Below are 22,748 nucleotides of genomic sequence, written 5' to 3'. Positions count from 1 at the left end.
TGTCAGATCTCATTGAACTGTGCACTAAAACTGTTAGATTTTGTTACACAGAAATTATAGCTCAATAAGAAACATACAATTAGCAGCCACAACAAACATACCAGGAGCTGGTAATCAGTCTAATAGAAAGCGAAGCCTGATGAAGAAAATTAAAAGGCCATATTGAAAGGATTGGCCAGGATTGTTAATGTCCAGCAAATATTCCAGGTCCCCCCATATCAGCTGTGTCGTGGCCCGCGACGATGGAATATTCGAGGCAGTAATGTGTATCCCTACTAGAGAGATGGCTCAGGTTCCTTGTCTCTCCCATTGATCTCTTCTTCTCCCCTGGAGAATCTTTGAGACCCAGACTTTAAGTGGATATCAGTAAAGAAAGTGGCTGCCTGGCCCACACTGGACTTGGTCTGAGCTGGAACAAACCTTTATTGTGGTATATTTTTGAAATTTGAGACTTTTGTACTGAAACAGTTAGCTAAGGATTCCAATAATTGACATAAATATGGAGGAAGAGTGACCCTCCTGCCCTGCATGTGGGAGGAATAGTTAGATACTTAAAGCAGCTTGGCATTATCTGGTAAAGTGAAAATTAACTTACCCTCTGACCCCCTTATTCCACCCCTAGCTATAGACGTGGAGACCCTGTACACATCTTCGTCAGGAGCCATGAACAAGAGCACTTGCAGCAGGGGCGTTTTCCACAGTGAGGACTGGGATGGACAGATACGCCCTTCTCCAGAAGAATAGAAATATAAAGTGTGGACTATTCATGGACTGGAATCCTATACGGCAATGAAAATGAATTAACTACCATTCATGAATTAATAGAATCTCAAAATTACACTATTGAATGGAAAAAAACCATTATGAATCCACGCAGCATGATACCATTAAAGCTTCAAATTCACAAATGCATTTAGTGGTGTATGAACATGGAGGGGTATGACCCAGCCACTAGTGCAGGCAATAAAACAAGGTGCACTGTTTGCAAAGAAATTTCAAACAATAATAAAACTAACTAAAGCCCAAGTCAATTTTTATTGTCACCATGCACCAGCAACGCTGAACGATATTGTTAACAAAATCCTTCTCCCCCTCAAGGAAACAACTTCCAATCCCAATCCCCCACCTCGATGTGTAACATCATTTAGAGACATTTATTCCTTTAGTGGACAGATCGTGGACAGTAAGGGGATGATACAATCAAAGCTCAGATGAGTGGCTCTCCTAGAGGAAGAAAATAGTTGTGCATCTTCACAGATGCCTCCAGGTGTACTCCTTATGTTTTATTTCTTTCACTGGGTGATTGGTAAATGGCTGTTCATCTTACTTTTAATATCTTATTTGTGTAACATATCTTCTTCTGCATGTATGACATATTCCACTTTCAAGAGAAAGGAAATTGAAGAAGCCAAGTCAGCAAGGGGCTGGGAAGGACTCGCTCTGGGTGTGCTGGGGCCTGCATGCTCAGGAGAGGGTGACAGAGCTGGTCCTCCGGAGGAGAACGGGCAGTCCATGTGGCGGCATCCCAGGCTGAAGCCCAGGATGTGGGGGCCTGTGGTGAAGGGGAAACCCAAGAGGCTTTTGCTTCTGAGTGGGAGGCCATGGGCATGAGTGAGGTCGCCCTGGGAGCGCATATGGAGTGACAAGATAGGGGCCAAGGCCAGAGGCCCAAGGAGCACCAACTTTTTGGAAGAAAGAGAAGCCCTTGAAGCTAAGGCTGAGCAGAAAGGCGAGGCAGTGAGGAGACAGCAGGGACCCCAAAGCTGGGGCGGGTCTGGTCAGAAGGGTCAGCAGTCCCACCACATGGGCCACAAGGACCTTATCCAAAGCCATTCCAGGGGAGGAGAGGCAGAAACCACAGATTGTAGGGGAGGAAAGAAGTGATGTCCAGGGAGGGAAATGCGGACAGGAAGTTGGGACAACTCTCAACAAGTCTGACTAAGAAGAACGAGGGGTGTGGGCTGGAAAGAGACAAGGAATTTTATTAAATCTTTTAAAAAATTCTTGCAAAATTCTGTGTCTGATTTAGTCCCACGGAGGCAGAAGGGCAGCCTCAGGCCTTCCCACCATTTCTGACAGCCATGAACACAGCAGGGGTGCCTGGGGCTGAATCAGGGGTGGGCGTGGCATTGCAAGGTGAGGGGAGCCCAGTGCTCCGGTGGGGAGGGGTGTCTCATCACTGACCTTGTCTTGAATTGCCAGTGTGTGGTGATAAGGGAAAGCAAACTGGCACCGAAGTCGTTTTTTATTGTTGTTTTTAATACTCTACAGACAACACATCCTGTATTTTCCGCACCCAGGACAACAGCTCCTACCATGCTGCAAGAAGGGGCCAGGTGTGAGCCTCCCGTCCCTGGCTCCTTCCATTCCAGCTGACTGGGGTGAGATGATGTCCTGCCCCATGGGAGCCTCAGTGTCCTTTGGCTCACTGTGACTGAGGCTCATTCTGACCTTACAGGGTTTTGGGGAGGATGGAATAAGGGAACAGGAAAACACTCAGGGCCTAGAATACAGTAGGCACTTACTGAGAAGTAAGTGACTAGCGTGGCCACTGCCTTAGCAGTTTGGTTGGAATCCCCAGCTAATCCCCCGGAACAGAGCGGCCCCACTCCCAGGTTCCCTACAGTGGCTGTCAGGCTGAAAAGGTTTCCCCAGCCCCAGGGCAGTTGTCTAAGTGGGGGTTGCCTGGCAGCACCTCGCTGTCCCTGTCTGTGTTGTGCCTGCGGTCCCAAAGGAAGCACCACTGCCTGGCCGCAGGGGGCAGTTGTCATGGGGACACCAGGGCCTGCTGAGCTGCCTCCTTAGCAACAGGACTCCCAGGCGGGTTACCACGGAAACGGCCTCAGCAAGCAATGATGGGGAACGCAGGCCACGGGCACCCCTGCCCTTTTTGGAGGACTTTCCCCTTCTCCTGCAAGCAAGAAGGCACTCCCTGCACACTGGGAGCCGAGGACTCCACTTTCCCAGCCTCAGGCACCTTCCCCACACAGTGAGGTATGAGGGCCTGTAGGGACCCTCTGCTGTGAGGGCTGGTGGAGGGGGCCAGGCCCAGCAACGACCCCCACCAACCAACTGGCACCGGAAGGAAAAGACGTTGCCACACCTCCTTCCAGCTGGACCCCAGCTCTGTCACCTCTAGCCAGCCTGCCTGAACCATGAGAGGTCCAGCACTGTGCCCCATCATCAACACCCACACAATGCCTTCCTCCCAGCCTAGCACCTTGGATTCCCAGCTTGCCTCCCTCTTCCAAGAGCCCTGCCTGATCAGGCAAAGGAGGAATAACCCTGCTCAGTTTCTAGCACATTTACTACCATCCGGGACCCTGGAGCCTTGGCCACTAGGAAGGATCTGAGTCAGGGTCTCACACCTCCCCAACTCTGCCTGCCCCCTGCAGTAACAGACAGAGATGCACTTAATGACCCCCCAGCCCATAAGCAGGAACGCACCTGTGTCCGGCCTTACATACCCCCATTCACACCTCTGTACACAGAGCACAACCTCATGGGCTTGAGTAAAGATTTATACACACACCCTCCTGGGTCCCAAACCCTCCACGGCTGGGCTTCTGAGACTCCATGATTTCCGTCAACCTCGCCCCACCCGCGCCCCTCCCCTAGAAGAAGGCAGCATTTGCTGGAATTTTTTTATTTAAAGAAAATATACAACACGGTGCATTTACCGTTTTCTGTTTTAAAAGTGGAAGATTTGAAAATTGCTTGTGGGGATTGGGGATGGGAGGGCCCACTGACTGAACCTGGCCTCTCCACAATCTCCCCAGAGGCCAGTCTGGGTCAGAGTTTATAAAATGTGAGTCGAGAAGAGGGTGACTAGGCCAGGCCCCGACCTCAAGGGGCTCCTCACTCCACATGCCCTGGACCCTCCAACCCCACTCCTGCTGCTTCCAGTCCTGCTGCCTCCTCTGAGCTGCCTTCCTTTGGGGAGCAAGAAGGTAGGGGCCGAAAAACTCAGGTTGAAGCTGTTCAAATCCTACCAGGTCCGAGCACTCTCTGGGTCCTAAGAGGCTTCCTCAGCCCCACAGAGACTAGGGCCATTGGTCGCTAGTCTTTACCTCGGATCCCTGACCTCAGCCTCTTCTCTCCTGGATTATTGCCTCCAGTTCTCTAACACCCATCTACAGAGAGATGGGCCCGTCTCTGTCCCAGGACAGCTCAGGGTCAAAGCTGATCTTGCCAACCCTCTGGCTTGGACCACAGAGAGCTCTGCGTGGACACCAGCCCTCATTACACAGGGCTTATGGCCACACCTGCCCCTGCCCTTGGCTCTGCCGGCGTCCTGTTGGAGAGGACAGTTGAGCTTGGGGTACCTCAGCTGCTTCCACTTTGTCCCCCCACCCCCCGAACCTGCTTGTGGCCTCTAGTTGCCTTCAGAACCAAGTACAGCTCAGTCCCTCGGCCTGCTATCCATGGCCCTGCCTCTGCCCCACAGCCTGAGTCTCCTCCCAAAGCCCAGCTCCACATCTGCCTCAGTAATCTCCCTGCCATTGTGTGCTCCAGGTCACCACCTGCCACTCCATATCCCCTTCCTTCCTCCCTCTCTCCAATGCCTCCCACATCTCAAGGCCTGGCTCAAGTCACCACTGTCAAATATCCTCCTGGGGCCCTTAGGGAGAACCAGCCATCTCCTGAGTCCTGAGGTGTTAAGTCTTGGAGCTCCCAGGCAAAGCTCTCTGGGTCCTCACCACAGCTTGCTGGAGTACATGAGGCTTGCTGGGCACATGAGGAGGGGGCAGAAGAAACGTGATTTATTGAGCACCTACTATGCTGTATGCCAGGCGCTGGGCTGGGCATTTCATATATGTTCTTTTTCTTATCTGGTTCTCATAAGTCCTTGTGAGGCAGTACCAAAATCATTCTCATTTTACAAATGAGGTAACAGACTCAGAAAGGTCAGAAAATTTGCCCAAGGTCCCAAAGCTTAGTGGCAGGGCTAGTATTAGAATTCAAGTCTGATTGTGGCCAGAATGATCTCTTCCCTGTGCACCACCCCCGGAGGCCCTCTAACTCAGCCCCTCACAACACTGGCCTTGGGTGGGCACAGATCTGCATCTCATTAGTCCCAGCCCTGCTGCTCCTGCTTACATGATTCTGGAAAAATGACCCATTTTCCTCATCTGTGAAATGGGGAGAATCAGAGTACCTACCTCACAGTCTTTGTGAAACTGAAGGAGTTAATATAATGTGTGTAAAGTGCAAAACCAGTGCTTGGCACAGAGCAGACTCAATAAACAGAAGTTCCCTGGCCTCCCTCATTTAGCTGGGAATACTGAGGGCCACAGAGGTGACGGGTGTGCTTGAGGCCCTGGGAAGGGCGAGGTTCAGCCCCGAGTCTTCCGCTTCCCAGTGGTGAGAGGTCAGGCTGGGACTAGATTTGGGCCCAGAGAGGGGAAAAGAGGGGTCTGCTGCGAGGTCCTGGGGGTCCTCTTCCCTGAGGACTGGAGAGTACATCCCCAGACCCTGCGGTGCCCAACCTGCGGGCCACGGCGGATTGCTGGATGTAAGGTGACCTGGGTGTCCTGGCAACACGGGGTTAAACTAGATTGCACACATGTGTGCACACATGTGAGTGGCTATCTACATGGCTCTACAGAGCGCTACATAGCTATACATATACACATCTTACATACATATACATATACATATTCATATACATATCTTGCTACGATTACAGTAGAAAAAAACGCAAGGCCCTCGGGGCCCTGGCCCCGCTTTGTCCCAGGGACTCAAGTGACTGAGCCTCTCCAGGAACACACCCAAGGACAGCCCCCTTCCTAGGGGAACACAACGACCCCCAGCAGAGCGGGGCTCCAAGTTCACAGCCAAGAGGCGGATGGTAGCTCTTGTTCTAAAATGTACACGACGACAGGTCTGCTCTAGGAAGCCCAGACGTGGGTCACCCCGCCCCTGTCACGCCCCAGAGAGCCCACCTGCCTTCCTCTGGCTTTTGCCTTTGGGTCTTGCCTGCTCCCCTCCCACCTCCCTCCCTCCCTCCCTCCCTCTAGTGCTGAGTATTAAAATAGTCTATAAAAGCAAGTGACCAAAAATCTATAGCTCTAAGAATACCTGGTTATTTTCTGCTGTCTTTTGTTTTTCTGGGGTGTGTGTGGGTTTTTTTAATGATAATTATTATTGTTATTGGTATATCTCCTAATCACAGTTAAACCTGAAGGAAGAAAAGAAGGGAGGAAAAAGAAGAGGGAGGGAGGCCCAGCTCATAGATTGGACGGCAGTTTGGAGCGCACAGGCTCAGACCTGGCCCCAGGTTCCCTCTGGGGTGCAGCAGTCAGAGGGGGCCCCCCAGAAGAGGTGGCTCTTGCCCCAAACAAAGAAAGAGGGGGTGGCAAAGAACCTGAGGATGTCTTCCGAGGCAGAGTGACATGCTGGCCAGGGACGGCGCCATGGGGCCTCCCGGGAGGACCAAGGCCTCCACTGCTTCCACTGCCCCCACTGCCACCCCCGGCCCTGGGGAAGAGCGGGAAGGCAGCCACGGACTCCCCTGAGGAGTGCGGGGATGCTCTGCGGAGAGTCTGTGCCCCGTCCTGGGGGAGGGCCGGCTGCGAGGCTGAGATGAGCTTGAGGTCCTGGGTGAGGCGGCCTGGGGTGAGGGGTGGTGTGCCCCGGCGCTGCGGGACCTGGGGTGCTGGGGGACTGGAGGCAGGTGGCAGCAGCAGGGAACCATGGGAGCCAGAGGCCCGGGGTGGGGCACTTGGGAAAGTTCTTGGGGGGCCTGGGCTGTGGCCAGGGGGGCTGAGACCTCCTCGGGGGGTAAAGGCTACAGGGGAAGCCCCTCCAGAGGCCCCTGCCATGAAGGATGGCCTCTCAGGCTGCCGTGGGGGTGTCTCTGGTGTACTTGGTGGGCCAGTGGCAAGACCTGGGGACAACTCCCCAGGAGGCTGGCCCAGCTGCCCAGGGCTGGATGACGGGGACCTGGATGAGGGTGGGGGAGGCAGGAAGTGCTCCAGGAGTCCCAGGCCTCCCCGGGCCCCTGGCAGTGGGGGTGGTGGCTGGGCAGCCTGTGGGGAGCGGGCGCCTGGCTGCAGTGGGGTGAGTAGGGGGGAGTCGGACGAGGACAGGGAGCCACCCAGAGCCTTGTGGAAGTGGCCAAACCCGGCTGTGGTGGTAGCGGCTGCAGCAGTGGATGGTGTGGGGGCCGGTGGGGAGCCACAGGCCCCTGGCGGTGGGGACGAGCTGGACGAGGGCAGGAGAGGGCTCAGTCCGGCAGGTGCGGAGAATCCAGCCAGCTGTTGGATGTGGAAGGAAGATGAAGATGGCGTGTCCACCTGGGATGGGCTGCTGGCAGGTGAGGCGGAGCCCAGTGCAGAAGGGATCAGGGACTGCAGGCGTTTCAGGTGCCTTGGCGTCTGCCCAGCGCCGAGGTTGCCCAGCCCAGGTCCGGGGGGAGGGCGGAAGATGGCGGCAGGCAGGCGAGGGTGATGGGTGAGAGCTATGGCCACAGAAGTGGTGGCAGCGGCAGCCTGCAGTGGCGCCTGGATCAGCGGGGTCCAGATGACAGGCGTGGGGGCTGGGGTGGCAGAGGCGGCGGCCTGGACCCGGTGCGCACAGTGGGCCATTTCGCGGTCGTGTTGCACGATCTGCTGGATGATCTCATTCTCCTGGTAGTTGAAGACGCCCGAGTTAAGGTCGTGCTGGACCTTGTGCAGGAGGATGGAGTTCTTCTTGCCTAGGGTAGAGTACAAGAGCAGGTGCTCAGGCCGGAGCAGGAAGGCCGAAAGGTTGCAGGAAGCAGCCTTGAGCCCGAGGGAACTGCCTCCCACCCTCCTACCCGGCCCCTCACCGATGCGGTCCAAGCGGTCGAGTGCCACTGTCTCGAAGGCCCTCCGCATCATGGGGTACTCCTCCAGCACCTCATTGAAGTTGTCCACACTCAGTGAGTAGAGACGGCAGTAGGTGTCGGCCCTCACACTGGCCGTGCGCCGGCCCCGGGTCAGCAGGCAGATCTCTGCCGGGATATGAGGAATCAGAGTGGGGCGAGCACAGCCTTCCAGGCTGTGGCGGGGGTGAGGGTCCCCCACTGCTTGGTACAGAAGCTTCACAGGCTCACAAGGTTCCCCCCCAGGCTATGACCACATTGGATGCCGGTCCCTCCACCAAATGGATGTGGGATTGTTTCCCATCTCTGGGACCATCGCTTGCAAGGGCTGAACGTCTGTGTCCTCCCACAAATCCCTATGTGGAAACCCTCAATTCAAGGTGACAGTATTTGGAGGTGGGGCTTTGGGAGGTGATCAGGTCATGAGAGAGAAGCCCTCATAAATGGGATTATTGTTTCATAAGGAGTCAGAGAGCGAGTACTCTCTTCCCACCAGTGACGAGGTAGCAATGGCAACAGTCTGCAACCAGGTAGAGGCCCCTCACCAGAACCTGACCATGTTGGTGCTCTGACCTCACATGTCCAGCTTCCAGAGCTCTGAGAAATAAATTTCTGTTCTTTATAAGCCACCAGGCTGTAGTGCTCTGTGAGCCTGAATGGACTAAGACACCTCTATTCTGGGTTCACAGACACCCACCTCTAGGAGGTGGCCCTGACAGTGCCTGTGTCCTCCAGAGTGTCTCTCCAGTCTATTCCTTAATGGCCCCTGCTCCCCCAGAGCCCTCTGGACACCTCACCTCCAAAATAGGAGCCATCAGCCAGCTTGGTCTCCTTGTTGCCCTTGGTGAGCACGCTGACCACGCCGTGCTGGATGAAGTACATCTTCTTGCCGATGGTGCCCTCACGGATGATGTAGTCCCCTGGCTGGAAGACCTCGAAGCGTAGCTTGGTCAGCATAGATGTCACAAAGTTGGGGTCTGCATTGGCAAACAGTGGCATGGAGGCCACCAGTTTCCGGCAGTTAAAGTTGATGATCTCCTGCACAGATTGGGATGCCAGAAGAAGGAGGTGAGGGGCAGTGCCTGCCAGCAAGGCAGGGCTCCCCTCACTGCCCAGGCCACCTGCAGGCTCACCTCCCGCAGTGGCTCACTCAGCTCGCCCAGGATGCTCTCCTCATCAAACATCTTGCCCTGGTAGCGGTGCTCGTAGTAGTCATGGATGCGCTGCCGGGTGTCGGGCGGGAGCTTGTGGAAGGACATGTATTGCTCCACCTGCTTATACTGAGGATGGGGAGAGAGACAAGTGTCACCTCCAAGCAGCCCCAGCTGGTGGCCAGAGCTGGGTTCTAACCCTGGGGTCTTTCCTGGTCAACATTGGTTCCTTGAGATTAGAAGTCCCTGGTGTGGGTGTGACCATGCTGTGTCCAAAACAACAGCCCTGACTCCAGCTGCATAGAGTGGGTGGGGATGGAGGAAGGGACTCCATCGGTGTCTGTTCCTTGTGTTCCATACTATAGAGATGTGAGGCAGCTGGGAGGGGGATAGGGACTGTTCAACGTCCAGTTACAAGACACCAGTCACCCAGGAAGGTAATCAAGTTTCTTCTGAACATTTAACATTTCTACGGTCTAAACGGGGCACTGACTCTGGGAGAGGATGAGCTGCCTCTTGCCAGTAGAGTCAAATGGGCACGGTCGGCAGGACTGAACTGCAGCAGGTCAGAAGGGCTAGAGGCAGAGGCGAGGAGGCCGGGCCCCTTGTGAGGTATGTATGTGAAGTGGTCTCAGCTCCGGCCCAAGGGAGACACAGGGTGGAGCAGGACCTTCAAACAGAGGTGCAAGAGCTTTGTGATCCTAAGTCCCCAGGGCTCAAACCAATGAGGAATGTCCCTGCCCCTCCTGGGAGTGAAGTGTGATCCTTGCTCCAACTGCCCCTGGATTTTGGGTGGAGTGTGGAGTCCTCAAGAGCAGAACCAGGGACAGGAAGTATTGATTAGGTACTAACACAGATTTTTCCTACCTGGGAAGTAAGGTTAGTCCCAACAGCCCCAGGAACAATCAGAAATAGGGGAGCCAGTTCTTAAATATTAGCATTCTACAGCCATATCAATGGGCAACTGAAGCCCAAGGGATGATGTTCCCCAAAGTTCTTCCAGCCAACATGCCCTAAGTTGTCTCTCTAAGTGTGCAAAGCCCCAGTGGAGGAGTGACTTCCTGGCTGGCCGTGGGTGCAGAGGCAGCTGGCACATTTGGAGCTGTGTTTTAGAGACTCCCCCTTCAGTGAACAGAGAGGAGTGGACAGCGGGCAGGAATCTAAATGTTGTTGAAGTGGTCCAGGGGGAGAGCTGATAGTGGGGACAGAGGGGAGGGAAGACATTTAAGAGAGATTTAAGGGTGAATCAGGAAGACTCAGAGAGCTATTAGCTCAGGATAAAGTCTCAAAAGGGAAGTCATATACAGCTTGACACAGGCCCTACTATAAACCCTGATGCATTTTCTAAATCAATCCCTGATTCTGGTCCCAGACTGAACTTCCAAACTGGTCTCAGACTGAGTTCCAACCCTGGCTACACACTGAGCCTGACTCTGGTCACAGGCTAGGCCCTGATGATGGCCTGAGATTGACCCTCCATTGGACCTGGGTGAAGCCCTGACCTTTATAACCTGATGCCTGTTCTACCTCCCCTCCCTAACCCACTGATTCCTAACCCAGAACCCTCTTTACCACCCTTTCACACACCTTTGCTCATGCGCACTCCAACAACTGACCTAGAATTCTCTTCCACCTTCTTCTGCCTCCCCAGAGTGAGCTCTCCTACCCACTCCAGCTCTGCAGGCTCTCCCAAGCTCTCCTCTTGGTGTCACAGGACCTGGGCCTCCACACCTGAATGGCTGCCATCTGGCAGTCACCCCACCAGGGGACAGCAGTCAGAGGAACAATACAATCAGACATATATTTTGTAAATGCCCCTCCACTGCCATGAGAAGAGTGGAGGCGGAGAGGAGCCTGCTGAGCTATGAATACTGAATGGCCTGCTCTGTGTGACTCCAGTGCTACAGGTTCAACCTGTATTACTTCTCACAAACCCTAGGACAGCAATCCTCATACTGTCCATCTTACAGATGGGGACTGGGGCACAGAGGTGAGAGGTAACATGCCCATGCTCACAGAACTCATCGGTGAAGCTAGGGTAGACTGGAGGCAGCCCAACTCCAGGCCACAGCTCTGCCACTGTGACTGTGCTGTGGTGACCTGGGGAGAGGTAGAAGCTGGCAGTGAGGGTGGACAGAGGCCAGCTGGGATGAAGAGAAGGGAGACACAGCTTTGAGGTGGGTGTTAGTGACAGAGATGGCAAGCATGGCTGCCCGTTTCTGTCTGGGCATCTGTGCTCCTGGTGTCCATTAATAGAGAACACATATGGGAAGCGTGGTGGCTTGGAGTGGAGGGGCCAGGAGGTTGTTCTGATTTTGGACAAGATAAGGTCAAGGTATCCAGGGAGGCATCCAATGAACACTCTGGAGCTGACAATGAGGTGGAGCTGATTATGTAACTGGGCCCCACTGATGGACACAGAGCACGCGGGGTGGGGGTGGTAGCACAGTAACACCTAGGAAGCCAAGGCAGAGAATCAAAGAGCTGAGGGCACAGCCACCGTGTGACGGCTGAGAAGAGAAGCCAGCAAAGGCGAGCAAGAAGGACTGGTCAGAGAGGCAGGGGGAGACCAAGAGCATGCAGTCATGGAAACCAAGGGAGGCCAAGGAGCAGGAGTCTGCAAATGCCAGGAGGCCAAGCAAGATGAGGCCCCAAAGACCCACTGGATTCCTCAACACCCAGGGCGCTGATCCCTCAGTGCAGAGACAGGCCCCCAATTATAGGACAAGGGAGGCGTGGCAGACATTATAGGTTTCAGTCCAGGGAATAAGCAGTTTCCATTCAGGAGGTGACCCCTGTTCTGTCTCTCACACCAGACATTTGGGGGCTGGCCACAGGCTTCCTCCTGCAAAGGACCAATGGGCAGGTCTTCCTGAGAAAGCCCTGGTGAACATGGTTCTCCAACCTACCTTCTCCTGGTACTGGCGCCGGGAGGAGTCCAGGGACTGGATGAGGGCAGTGGCGTGGCCGATGAACATGGCGTAGCAGGTGGCACCCACGATCATGCTGAGCATGGTGAGCCAGACGTCAGACATGCCCACGGGCGCCTGCCGTCCATATCCAATGCACAGCATGTGGCTCATGGCCTTGAAGAGGGCATACGAGTACTGCTTCCCCCAGGAGTTGTTCTGTGGACAGACACAAGTGAGCTTGGGCCAGTGAGGGGGAAAGCTGGTCTCTCTGGCACCTAGGACATTCCCTTCTGCCTTGTCTCCCTCTACCTAACTTCTCTAGTGGCTGAGCCCCAGGCTCCCCATCTTGTTGATGGCTGGAGGCTTTAGGTGAGTGGCAGAGAGGCCAGTACTATGGTGGCAGTGAATCCCCCATTCAGGCCTTCCTCTTGCAGTGGAGGGCAGGGGTCAGACCGGAAGACCCATCAAAGGATGGGAGCTGGCCTAGCCCTGGTCTGACCTCAGCCCCCGTGAGGTGGCCTGGGGCCTCCTGGTTGAGCAGCAACAGGCTCCAGGCCAAGCCGCCCTGCTGTTCTTCCCTTGTTGAAATAACTCCATCCCCCACCCCTAAACAGCTGTCAAGTGAAGCCCATTTCCCCACTGACCTCAATTATAAAACCAGATATGCTTTCCCTGGGGGGATGGCTCCAGCAGACTGAGATGAGAACACTGTCCTCCTTTTGGGTGAGCAGAAATGAAAGCTGCCAAGCTAACTGACCTCCTGCAGAACTGTGGTGGGCACCCAGGGCAGTGGCCACCAGTTCTCCTCCCACCGCCCCCAAAGGTGGACTTGCTGGAACAGAGTGTGTGGGGCAGGAGGAGGGAGACAAGGGAGCGAGGCTCCTGGTTATTTTTGTCTTCAAAACCAGTCAGTTTCTCAAGGAAGGCTCAGTGTGGGAACACTGGGCTCTGAAGGACCATCTCAAATTTAGTGCATGTGTGGGCCTGGCATCTTCACATAGAGGAAGCTGCCCCAAACGGGGGCTGCCAGATGAACTCCCAGCCACAGCCCTCTCCCCAGTGTCTCTCTGCTCACAGGGTGTTAGTAATAATGCAGAAACCCACCCAGGGTACAACCTGCACAGCCCTAAGCACTTCTGCGGGCACAAGGCTGTCCCCAGTACCTGAAACAACTAAGGCAGACAGCCACAGAGCTGCCATGTTCCAGGTCCTGCAGACCATCCTGGACAGAGCTGAGCTCGTTTTCCTGGGGTCCAAAGGCTCATTTCAGATTAGGGCAGGATGGATAGGGTTGGTCCCCAGGGATAGAAGAGTGTCCTGTGTCACATGTCATCCCCCCCACCTGCCTTGGGGAACAAGGGCAGCCCCTAGGTGCTCCAGTCTGGGCTTCCGGCTAGCCCTCACTGCTGAGCCTCTGGGGATCAGGAAATTCAACCCATATGGCCGATTCATTTACACTTAGCTCATCAAAAGGCTGTTTTGTAAAGGCCTGTTTGATGCTGAAAGATGCCTCAGGGTCTCTTTCACCTCTTTCAAAGCCAGTTTTTTCTCCCCTGGTGCCCTGGGGATCTGCTTTCAGACCAAACCAAACAAACAGGGAGGGAGTATAGGGAAGCAGGAGTAGACCAGAGCCAGAGAAGGGCTCACCCTGCAGGAGCCCTTCCCATGCACAGCAGGGCCGGGGCCTCTGCCCTAGGGCTTCCAAGGCCCCAAGTCCAACTTCTCTCACCCACCCACAGGCTAGAGGAGGGGCAGGCTCTGTCCTGTCTGCCATCCCTGCTCAAGATGCCACCCATGGCCAGGACATATCCACTGGGGAACGGGTGACAGCCCAGCTCTGCCCCTGGAGCAGAAAGTCACACTTTACAATCTGCTGGTACCTATGTGCCACAAGTAGCGCCCTTGCAGGCCTCTGTTTTCTCAGGATCAGCTTCTAGGGGGCAGAAATTTGAGGGTGGGAGCCCTAAGCCCAGCTTTGTCACACTGATAGAACAGGAGGTCACCTAGATTTTAATCTCGTTGGGTGAAATTAGGCCAAATATCAGGGCTCCCCACTACAGGTGAGGCCGTAAGAAGGTGGCAGTAACAGCTTATGGCCGAGAACTCTGGCAGTGGATTCCTGGACTGGAGCAAATGCTTGGCCTGGAATGGGTACAGACGTATGCCCTTCTGCTCTGGGTCAGTGGTTCCACATGCTAGGATCAGGAGTTCTGAGCTGTCAATCCTCTTTACCATTTGCATCTCTGGAGAAGGAACCCCAGCCCAGAGGGAGGGCCTCCTGGGTGCACTCACCACCATGTTGTTGATGGACACCCAGCAGTCATCGGGAAAGTCCTGCAGCATGGGCACCAGGAACTGCAGGCAGCCATCCCAGTGGCAGAGCAGGAGCATCATGCCGATGAGGTTCACAATGCGTACCACAGCGCTGGCCAGGTCGTAGGTCATGTGGAAGATCTGCCAGCAGAGGTGAAGACATTGGCAGAGATAGGTGAGAGGCCAGGAGGAGTGGTGGCCCCCTCCTGGCCAGACTCTGCAGCAGCTGCTCAGCGCGAGATCAGGCTGGGGCCGGGGAGGGAGGGCACTGGAAGAGGCAGACTGCAGGCCTGGGTCTTAGAGGGATGCTCCGGGCATCCATGCAGATACAGGGCAGCTCCCACACGAGGCGCAGCCATCCAAGACATGTGGGAGGAGGCTCCCTGGAGGCCCAAGCAGCCCCGAGGTGGGCAGACAAGCCACCTCCTCAGCCTGCCTAGGGCATTGGAACACCAGAGAGAAGCCTGTCATCCTGAGGTTCCATAGGGACCATGGTCTGGAATCAAGCCTAGGGCATGATGTTTTCCTAAATCTTTCATTGGACTCACAGGACCCACCCAGGAGCAGTGGGCTCTGCCAAAGACAGTCATGGAACTGGAGAGGGAACTGCACAGGCCCACAGGTTTCATGTTCAGACAGATGGTCCCAGTCCCAGTTCTGACCCAGTTCCTAGATGTGTGACCTTGGGAATGTCCCCAAACCTCTCTGCTCATATTTTGTCATCTGGAAAATGATGATAAAATTCTTAACTGAGTGAGTTGTCAAAAGGATTAAATTATACATATAAAGTACTTAGTACTGAGTATAGAAGTATTCAATAAATTATAAGCCATTATGAACTCATAAGTTGTTATTAATAATTAATCTTTATGATTAGTTAATATGTATTAGCAATAATGTGTTCCCTGAAGCTTTATGAAGTGCAACAGCATGCTCACAAGCCCGGCCCACTGCACCTGCCCTTTTCCACTCTTGTGATACCAAGTGCAAGGATGTAGTGTGGCAGGACAGGGTCCAAGTGGTGACCCTTCCCTGATCTACCTTCATCCTCCCAAAACTGCCAAACACTAGTATATGATAGGGACTCATGCATGGCAGGAGTCACCATAGTGACAGGGCAGTGAGGGGACAGAGAGGTGGAAGGACGTCTTGCAGAAGGTCTGTGGATGTTCTAGGCTTGCTTCTGGACTGGGAGACTTTGTGGGGGCACCTCCAGTCATCAATACCCAGTTCTGTTCCCTCTATATTATTCCCAGACAGAGACATCCCTCTCAGAAAGAAGCTTTGGGTCAAAATTATGGGACTGACAAATGCCACAGAGATTAGTTGAAGCCCATTTCAGGAGGGGAAACTGAGGCCAAAGAGACAGACCCTAGATATTTCAACTCTCTGTCTAATGGTCTAAGATAGTCAATGACTCGGGCTGCAGAGACAGTGGTCAGCAGGTGGCAGGGCAGCAACCTCTTGGATTCCCTGGACTGAGTACCTAGCTGAGGATCACGAATGCAAGCCTGGCCCTGATATTGCAGTGTCTAGACAAGGGGGCAAATAGTTCTATAAACTACAAGCTTACATATTTCAAGTTGTAAATCAGGCTGACAAACTGTTAAAGAAAATATATTCTGTGGTCCTACCTTGACAGGGCACACCGTAACACCCTGGAGGGTCAGGTTCCAAATTAGAACTCTCAAAAAACCACACCAGAACATGGCCCATCTCTCTTCTCTGACTCTGTTCCACAGTGAGGAACCTGAGGCCACAACCAAGCTTCATCCATGCCACCACTACTGACAGCTTCCTGTGAAGGGTCAGGGGAGTGCACATGAGCAGGGACCTGGGAAGGGGCCTACACAGACCCAGGAGTGCTGGGTCCCTGGGACCTTAGTATGGTCTAGAAAGAGTTTCAGAAAGCCCCCAGACTCCTCACTGTTGGGAGGAGTCCCCTCTACAGCATGAGTCCAATAGGGCCCTTCTTCCCTGGGTCTCAGGGCAGTACCTTCAGAGGGACCTAGATCCCCAGGAGGTCAGCCTGTGTCGGTACCCAAGAAATTCCCCTCCCTGTTGGGGGCAAGGAGGAAAATGGCCCTGCTTGCCAGAGCTCAGAAAAACAACATGGGAACGAGTGTGTGGGAAGCCAGCGTAGGAGACAGACAAGTAGGGCATGGTGGGCTATTCAGCAGACTGGCCAGGCTCTCAGCAACTCCTGTCCAGGTGTTTCTATCCTGCACAGCTGCCCACAGATCCTGCAGCCATGGCCACCTCCTTCCTCCCCCAACCCCTGTTTGTCAAGGTGGCAGGAAGTCTGCTGAGGTTTTCCCTGGCTATGGACGGTATTAGTCTGGGGCATCTCTATGCAAACTCCTAGGGGGAGTCTCATGGTTAAAGGGATCCTTGCCTCCATTACAAGGAACAATGATCCTCCTCTGAGGCCTTCCTGTTATTCTCCTGTTGGATTCCTGAGACATCCCACTTCCTTGTTTCTGTTGTACCCAAGACACACAGGTAGACAAGAGTGACAGATGGGTTCATCTGTTCAGCTGTCTCCCTATCTATCTCCATATGGATACATCCAAAACTGTTCCTCCCAGTTCACAACTGGCATCGCCATCCGTGTAGCTGAGCAACAAAAACTCAATTGCTAGCCTGATTCCTCCCATTCTCTCACCCAGCCCCACACCCAATCCACCACCAATCCAGGCCCTTTGGGCTCCACTTCCCATGAAGACATCCTCCAAATAATCTACTCTACTGCAATCCCAGTACAACTCTATTCTAAATGCTCCAGATGACTTCCCCAACCTCCCAATGGGGCTCTCTACCCCTCTGATCCATTCTCAACCAAGAACGGGAGCTCTTCGAGACCTCAATCAGACCTTGTCACCCTCCCACTTCAAAACTTCCAGTGACTTCCCACTGCACCTCAGAGTACACTCCGTTTGCTAACTGGCCTCAGTGTCCCAGCCCTGACTACCTGCCCAGCTCACATCCCACCCTCGGCCCAAGGCCTTCCACCTTCAACTACACTGGCCCTCCCTCGGGTCCTTGAATGTGCCAGCCTCAGGGCCTCGGTATGGGGCTTGCCAGTCCAATGTCCTTCCAGCTCCTCCTCACCCTCCTGTCTTGCTGGCTTCCATGGAGAGGCCTTCCTGACCTCTCTGTGTGAAGGAGCCAATGGCCCTCGCCTCCCACCCTCACGAGGACTTTTTGCCCTTATTTATTTCCTCCATGGAATTTCCACTATCTAAAGTGATATTTACTTACTGGCATACAGCTTCACAAGGCAGGGATCTTTTCTATATTTTTCACTTCTGCATTCCTCCGTGCTGAGCACAAGGTGGCATGAGAAACGTCTGCTGATTGCCTGAGTACACGCATGTATGCTTAGATGAATGAATGGCACATGGGGGAACTAAGGGAAGCCTCTGGCCATGTCTACGAAGTGCCCCAAGCAGTCGCAGTCCATATGTACTGCTCCTTTCTATAAATCACTCTGGTCCTAAGGCCAGAAGCATCAGGGTTGGCATGTGTTCATGCAGGGTCTTCTTTGGCATCACTTAATGTTTTTCTTTTCTTCATAACTCATCTTCCAAGATCAAGTCTTTGTCTAATTTTTTCCTACCGTGATCTCAGCAATGAATATGCCACAGCACATGGCAGGGTCTCAGGAACTGAGAAGTGCTTAATGACGAAGGTGAAGGTGATAGTGACGGGGTGGTGAACAGAGCTCCTGCTAACGTATACAGTGGAAGTAAAATAGGGTGTGTACTCTGGGCGACTTGTGCATCCAGACACTTGGGGAGTCAGTGCCTGGTGTGAGTGGAGGAGGATCGGATGTGGGGTGGCTGTGGGGGTGGGGGAGGGTACTGCAGCTGGTTCCCAGTGTACCATCATGGCCTGGTCTGAGCCTCCTGGGAACTGGTGGTCGGTGGCTCATCCATTCAGGCTAGGAGGGTGCCCTAGATCTTAAGGACACTTACCCACCCCAGCACTCAACAGCACCCAGGATGTGGTTGCTGAGAAAAAGACAGGACGTTGCTGGGAGAAGCTGCTTACTACTTATGTGTCCCTGCTATGGACTGGGGCCACAGGCCACATGCCACTCAGCTGCACTGTGCAAATATTTGCCTTGCTCTTTATATTTCATTAAACCCCCCTTTTACGATGTTGGTTCTGACTGTGGGGGTTGAGCACCTTCATTGCCAGGCCACCCCAGGCCTTGCTGGGCAGGGTCTGGGCAGCTCACATTTTACCCACCCAGTACAGCCCACTCGCACTCCTGTGGTTTCTCTTCTGCCGTGCAGGTCGGAGCAACATGCCTTTTACTTTGGGCAAGTGCCTTTCCCCTAAGAGCCCCACTGTCTGTGAATGGGTCAGTAACTGCCAGTTCTCAGGGCTGTCTTGGTGGCCAAGTGAAATAAAGTCCACAGGTGGCATACAATAGGTACTCTGCACATGTTAGTTCTTTTCTTTCCCTTTCTTTCCCAGCCCTTCAAACAGAGTTGATTCCTCAGTCCTGGGAGACCCCAGAAATGAGCAGTCAGGCTCATTTTCATCAAGACCTTTCCATTAAGGACTCAACCTGGTTGAGTTCCCTCCCAGAGATTCGTTTGTTCTTCAAGGAAAAGAACACACATCCACCTGTTTCTCAAGTGTCTGCATGGAGGGCAGCAATCCAAGCTGAGAAGGTGGCCAGGGCAAGGTATCCTGAGCACACTGGGTCCCTTCCTGGGGCCAGCCTGCTCCCATCACCACTCCTCTGTGTCATCCCCAACCACTCAAGTCAGAGAGATGGAGAACTCGAGGTCCACAGAGGGAGAGACTCGTCAGAGACCACACAGCCTACAGTCCTCCTTCTGCCATTCCACGTTGCTGAGGGAGAGAAGAAGCTTCTGGGATGGGTCACTGGAGTGCTGGGCCCTGTAGGGGAACAACTGAAAGGGGCAACCACGGTTTCTAACAATAGCTTGCATGCCTGTAACAAGCTCACACCTCAGAGGGAGGGAAGAGGCTGGCTGGGAGAGGCTTGGGAGGGAGGCTCCTGACCTAGATCACCCAGGACAGAGGCAGAGTTACATCTCCTGTGAGGGCGGCCTGCATCTGCCCTAAAGCACTCCATCTACCTGCCACCAACACTTAGGAAATCTCATGAGCTGTAGAGCTGGGACCAGCTCGGGAAGACAGCTGAAGCCTGAGGGTCAGGAGCCTCATCTCTCCATGGCTTCACCTTTGGTAAGCTTTCCCAGTGTGTGAGAGGCAGACTTCCCATTCCCCACCCTGGGGCTTCCTCCTTTTGGCCCCATCAGCCACAACCATGTGCTCAGGATCAGCTGACACCATTCTCACCAAGAGAGAATGGAGCTGGGGACGAAGCCTCAGGGAACCATAGCATCAGACACCAACAGTTGGGGAAACTAAGACCCAAAGAAGGAAAGAGATTCACATGGGGATTTCAAGAGGACATACAATAGTGTTTTCTCTACTATTTTCTTCCCTCCCCAAGGTCTCCTATAGACCTCAGGCCTCAAAGAGTATTCATGCTGCTGTTCTAGGCCAAGCAAAGGCTGGGAGAAGTCCCAGGGATGGAATAGGTTATGAAGGACATGGAGACAGGATGCCAAGGCCAGGTGGGAAACCCCAATCCAATCCCAGGGGTCTAGTGGGAGCCCTTGGCTGGGCTATGTGCCTGGAAGAAACTAGCTCAAAGCAATTTCCTTCTCAGCTGATAGGAAAGATAAGGGCATATGTGGAGGGGGTGGGGAGTCATCCATCTGGCCTCCTGGGATATCCCTCCCTGCCCATAAGATTGGATAGTGATGTACAGTTCAGAGACTTGACCTAAGGTCTCTTGGGCCTTCTACCTCCCCTAAGGAAAGGTGGGGATTGGAGCTTGCTGGATCAATTCTGGGTAGCCCAGAGGATAGCCAAGTCAGTGGGGACAGTAACCCTGGCCCTAGCCCCAGAGTGTACCGTATAGGGACACTAAAGAAGAGTTTAGCTCTGTCCCAAGGTTCACCCAGCCCAGCTGCCAGCAACACTGCCAACTCTCACCAAACAGCATGGCCACTAGAGCCTAACTCTAAGCAGGGAGAAAGGTCAGCTCCCAGGGGTGCTGGAGTCTGGAGACAAAAACTGGTGTCAGAGAAGTGAAAGAACCAATACCTCTCTGCTTTTAATGATAGTCTAGCTCTGGGTCCAAGACCAATAGAAGTTTAAGAGTTTCTCAGGGTCTGAGGGAGCCATTTCTACTTGGTAAAGAAACCAGGAGATAAGCCTCTCGGGGCATTCTAGGAAATATGGCTCCAACCTTCCTTCACGGTCACCCACCACTATTAGTACTGTCCCTTCTCAGTCATCAGCTCAGACCCATGTGGTAACATCTTTCTGCACCTAGATGTCCCACAGGTACCACAAACCCAACCTGACACAAACTCCTCCCCACTCCCTACCCCATGACCCACCACACTGCTTCCCTTTCCTATCTCAACTGGGAACTGTCCCTACTTCACTGGTCCCCAGTGCCCCACCCAAGACAAAGCACAGGTAGACGCTCAGCAAGGGCCTGCTGGACTGAATGGAGTCAGTCACCCATTGGGGGTGTATCCAGCCATCAGAGGGAATGTTAATGGAGTCAAAGTCATGGAAGCAGGGGACAGAAGGCCTCAGTTAAAAATATTGCCCCTGGGACAACTGACCCTTTTCATCTTCAATTTCCCCTCTGGAAAATAGGGGTGTTAAATTTTGCCCTGTTTACCTTTCCAACTATGTGTGAGGAACCAATGAAATACTGCCAAAACAATGGGGTAATAATTATTAAATGATTCTTCTGCACCAGGATCCATGTGAAGGCCTCTACAACCATCAGGAAATTCTCACACCCATTGTGCAGATAAAGAGAATGAAGCTCAGAGAGGCAAGGCGGCACCAAGGTCACACAGCTAGGAGTGCAGAGCTGGCATTTTAACTTGGGTCTCAAATGTGTCATTCTAGCTCCAAAGCCCCTGAGCATTCCATTACACCAGGCAGAGGCTGCCACACTGCTGGGAGCAAGAGAGCTAACTGGATTCTGCCCCAGTTCTGCCAGAGGTCTACTGCATGACCTTGGGCAAGTCATTGCTCCTCTTTGTCAGCAGGAATAATGCATATTTTCTAAGCCAAAGAGAATTTATGCCACAGAGTGATTCTGCCAAGCTGGTGTAGGCACTTCTCCACAGCACATGTGTTCATGACGCCTCTGACCTCAATCTGCCGGTGCCCTAACCATCAGCCATGGATGCTGCCAGCCAGGGCTCAGGCTGCTGCTGGGGGTGGGGGCAGGGGACTTTGAAATCTAATCATGGAACTTTCCATTCAATCAAGTAGGGGTCCTGGAGGTCAGGAGACCAGCAGTGAGAAGCAGTGAGAAATGTACCTAGCAAGAAGCTCCCCTAGCATAACCCACTCCACATGCCAAGGTGGGTGTCTTGCAAAGCACGACTCCCTACAACTCCAAGTACCCCCAGGCTAGCCTGTCTGATGCTGCTGCCAAAACAAGTAACATGGGTGGGTGGAGAACACAGACTGAAGTGCCCAGCAAGGTCACCCATGCTTCTTTCCCACAGCCCGAGTCCTCCTTTTTCCCTCCTACAGATAACTGCTTCAGCTCATGGAAGAGTTAGGGTTGCTCAGAATGGTGCTGGCCTACACAGTTCATTTACAATTTTTTTCTTGAGTTGCTGCAGCCAATTTCCACAGTGCCTAGGATCCCTTTACAGTGATCATGCACAGGACTCCTGGCTCCTCAGGCACTTTTACCTCCTGCAGGAGCACCTGTGTCTGTCCCAGAGGCCTTCCCCACACTGCTGGAAACTGCTTTGGCTGCCTGCACTGAGGGCTGGGAGGTCCCAAACCACTGACTGACATGTAAGAGAATATCAACATTTCAACTCTTTTCTGTGATTGGGGCAACATTAAGGTATGGTGTACACTGTCCACAGAGCTCCTCATGAGATTGGGTCAAAGTCACCCTCCATGGAATCTGGCTTGATGTCCCGCACTTACTTGGCTTTGGACCTTTCCCTGTCCCTCCTCCCCATTTCCTCACTAGGTTTTCCTGGGAATGCTACTCCAAAAATCACTTTCACATGATCTTCCTCTGAGGGTTTGCTCCAGAAAAACTCAATCTAAGATAGATGCCAACAAAATTTGTACAAAAATCCAGATTTCTGCTTCTCATTATATAGCTGTAGATCCAGCAACCCTTGGCCTATTCCTATGTGGCAGTAATGAGCTAGAACCAAGTCGAGGCTGCTCAATACAGATGGACGATGTGTTCTTCAGTTCACCAAAGTCCATCATACTCACTACTGTTCCCCAACTAGTTCTCTTCATCCACTCACATTCCCTGCTGGGTCCCAAAAGACTTATAGTTTACAACCCCCAAAATATGATTCAGTTGTTATCAGGGCAGGCTCTGGAGTCAGTCAGCTCCACATTCCAGGTTCACCAATTATCAGGTATTTGACCTTGTGTAAATCATTTCATCTT

At 53.4% G+C, this 22,748-nt stretch overlaps 1 protein-coding gene across 1 annotated transcript in view; it reads right to left on the bottom strand.

The window, feature by feature from the left end:
- Positions 1-6,089: 6,089 nt before the first annotated feature.
- Hcn4 (hyperpolarization activated cyclic nucleotide gated potassium channel 4) overlaps positions 6,090-22,748 on the bottom strand; it is a 38,071-nt gene continuing 21,412 nt past the window's right edge. The window contains exons 3-8 of the mRNA XM_047541053.1: positions 14,205-14,366; positions 11,910-12,128; positions 8,983-9,129; positions 8,647-8,887; positions 7,814-7,978; positions 6,090-7,699 (exon numbers count right to left, since the gene is read on the bottom strand). Of these exons, the coding sequence (XP_047397009.1) occupies positions 6,231-7,699; positions 7,814-7,978; positions 8,647-8,887; positions 8,983-9,129; positions 11,910-12,128; positions 14,205-14,366 (2,403 nt within the window). The 3' untranslated portion in view covers positions 6,090-6,230. The remainder of the gene's footprint in view (positions 7,700-7,813; positions 7,979-8,646; positions 8,888-8,982; positions 9,130-11,909; positions 12,129-14,204; positions 14,367-22,748) is intronic.

The sequence above is a fragment of the Sciurus carolinensis genome, chromosome 2, assembly GCF_902686445.1.
Source record: "Sciurus carolinensis chromosome 2, mSciCar1.2, whole genome shotgun sequence".
Lineage (NCBI taxonomy): Eukaryota > Metazoa > Chordata > Mammalia > Rodentia > Sciuridae > Sciurus > Sciurus carolinensis.
Note: the sequence above shows the minus strand (reverse complement) of the source record. Positions and strands in the feature narration are given on the sequence as shown.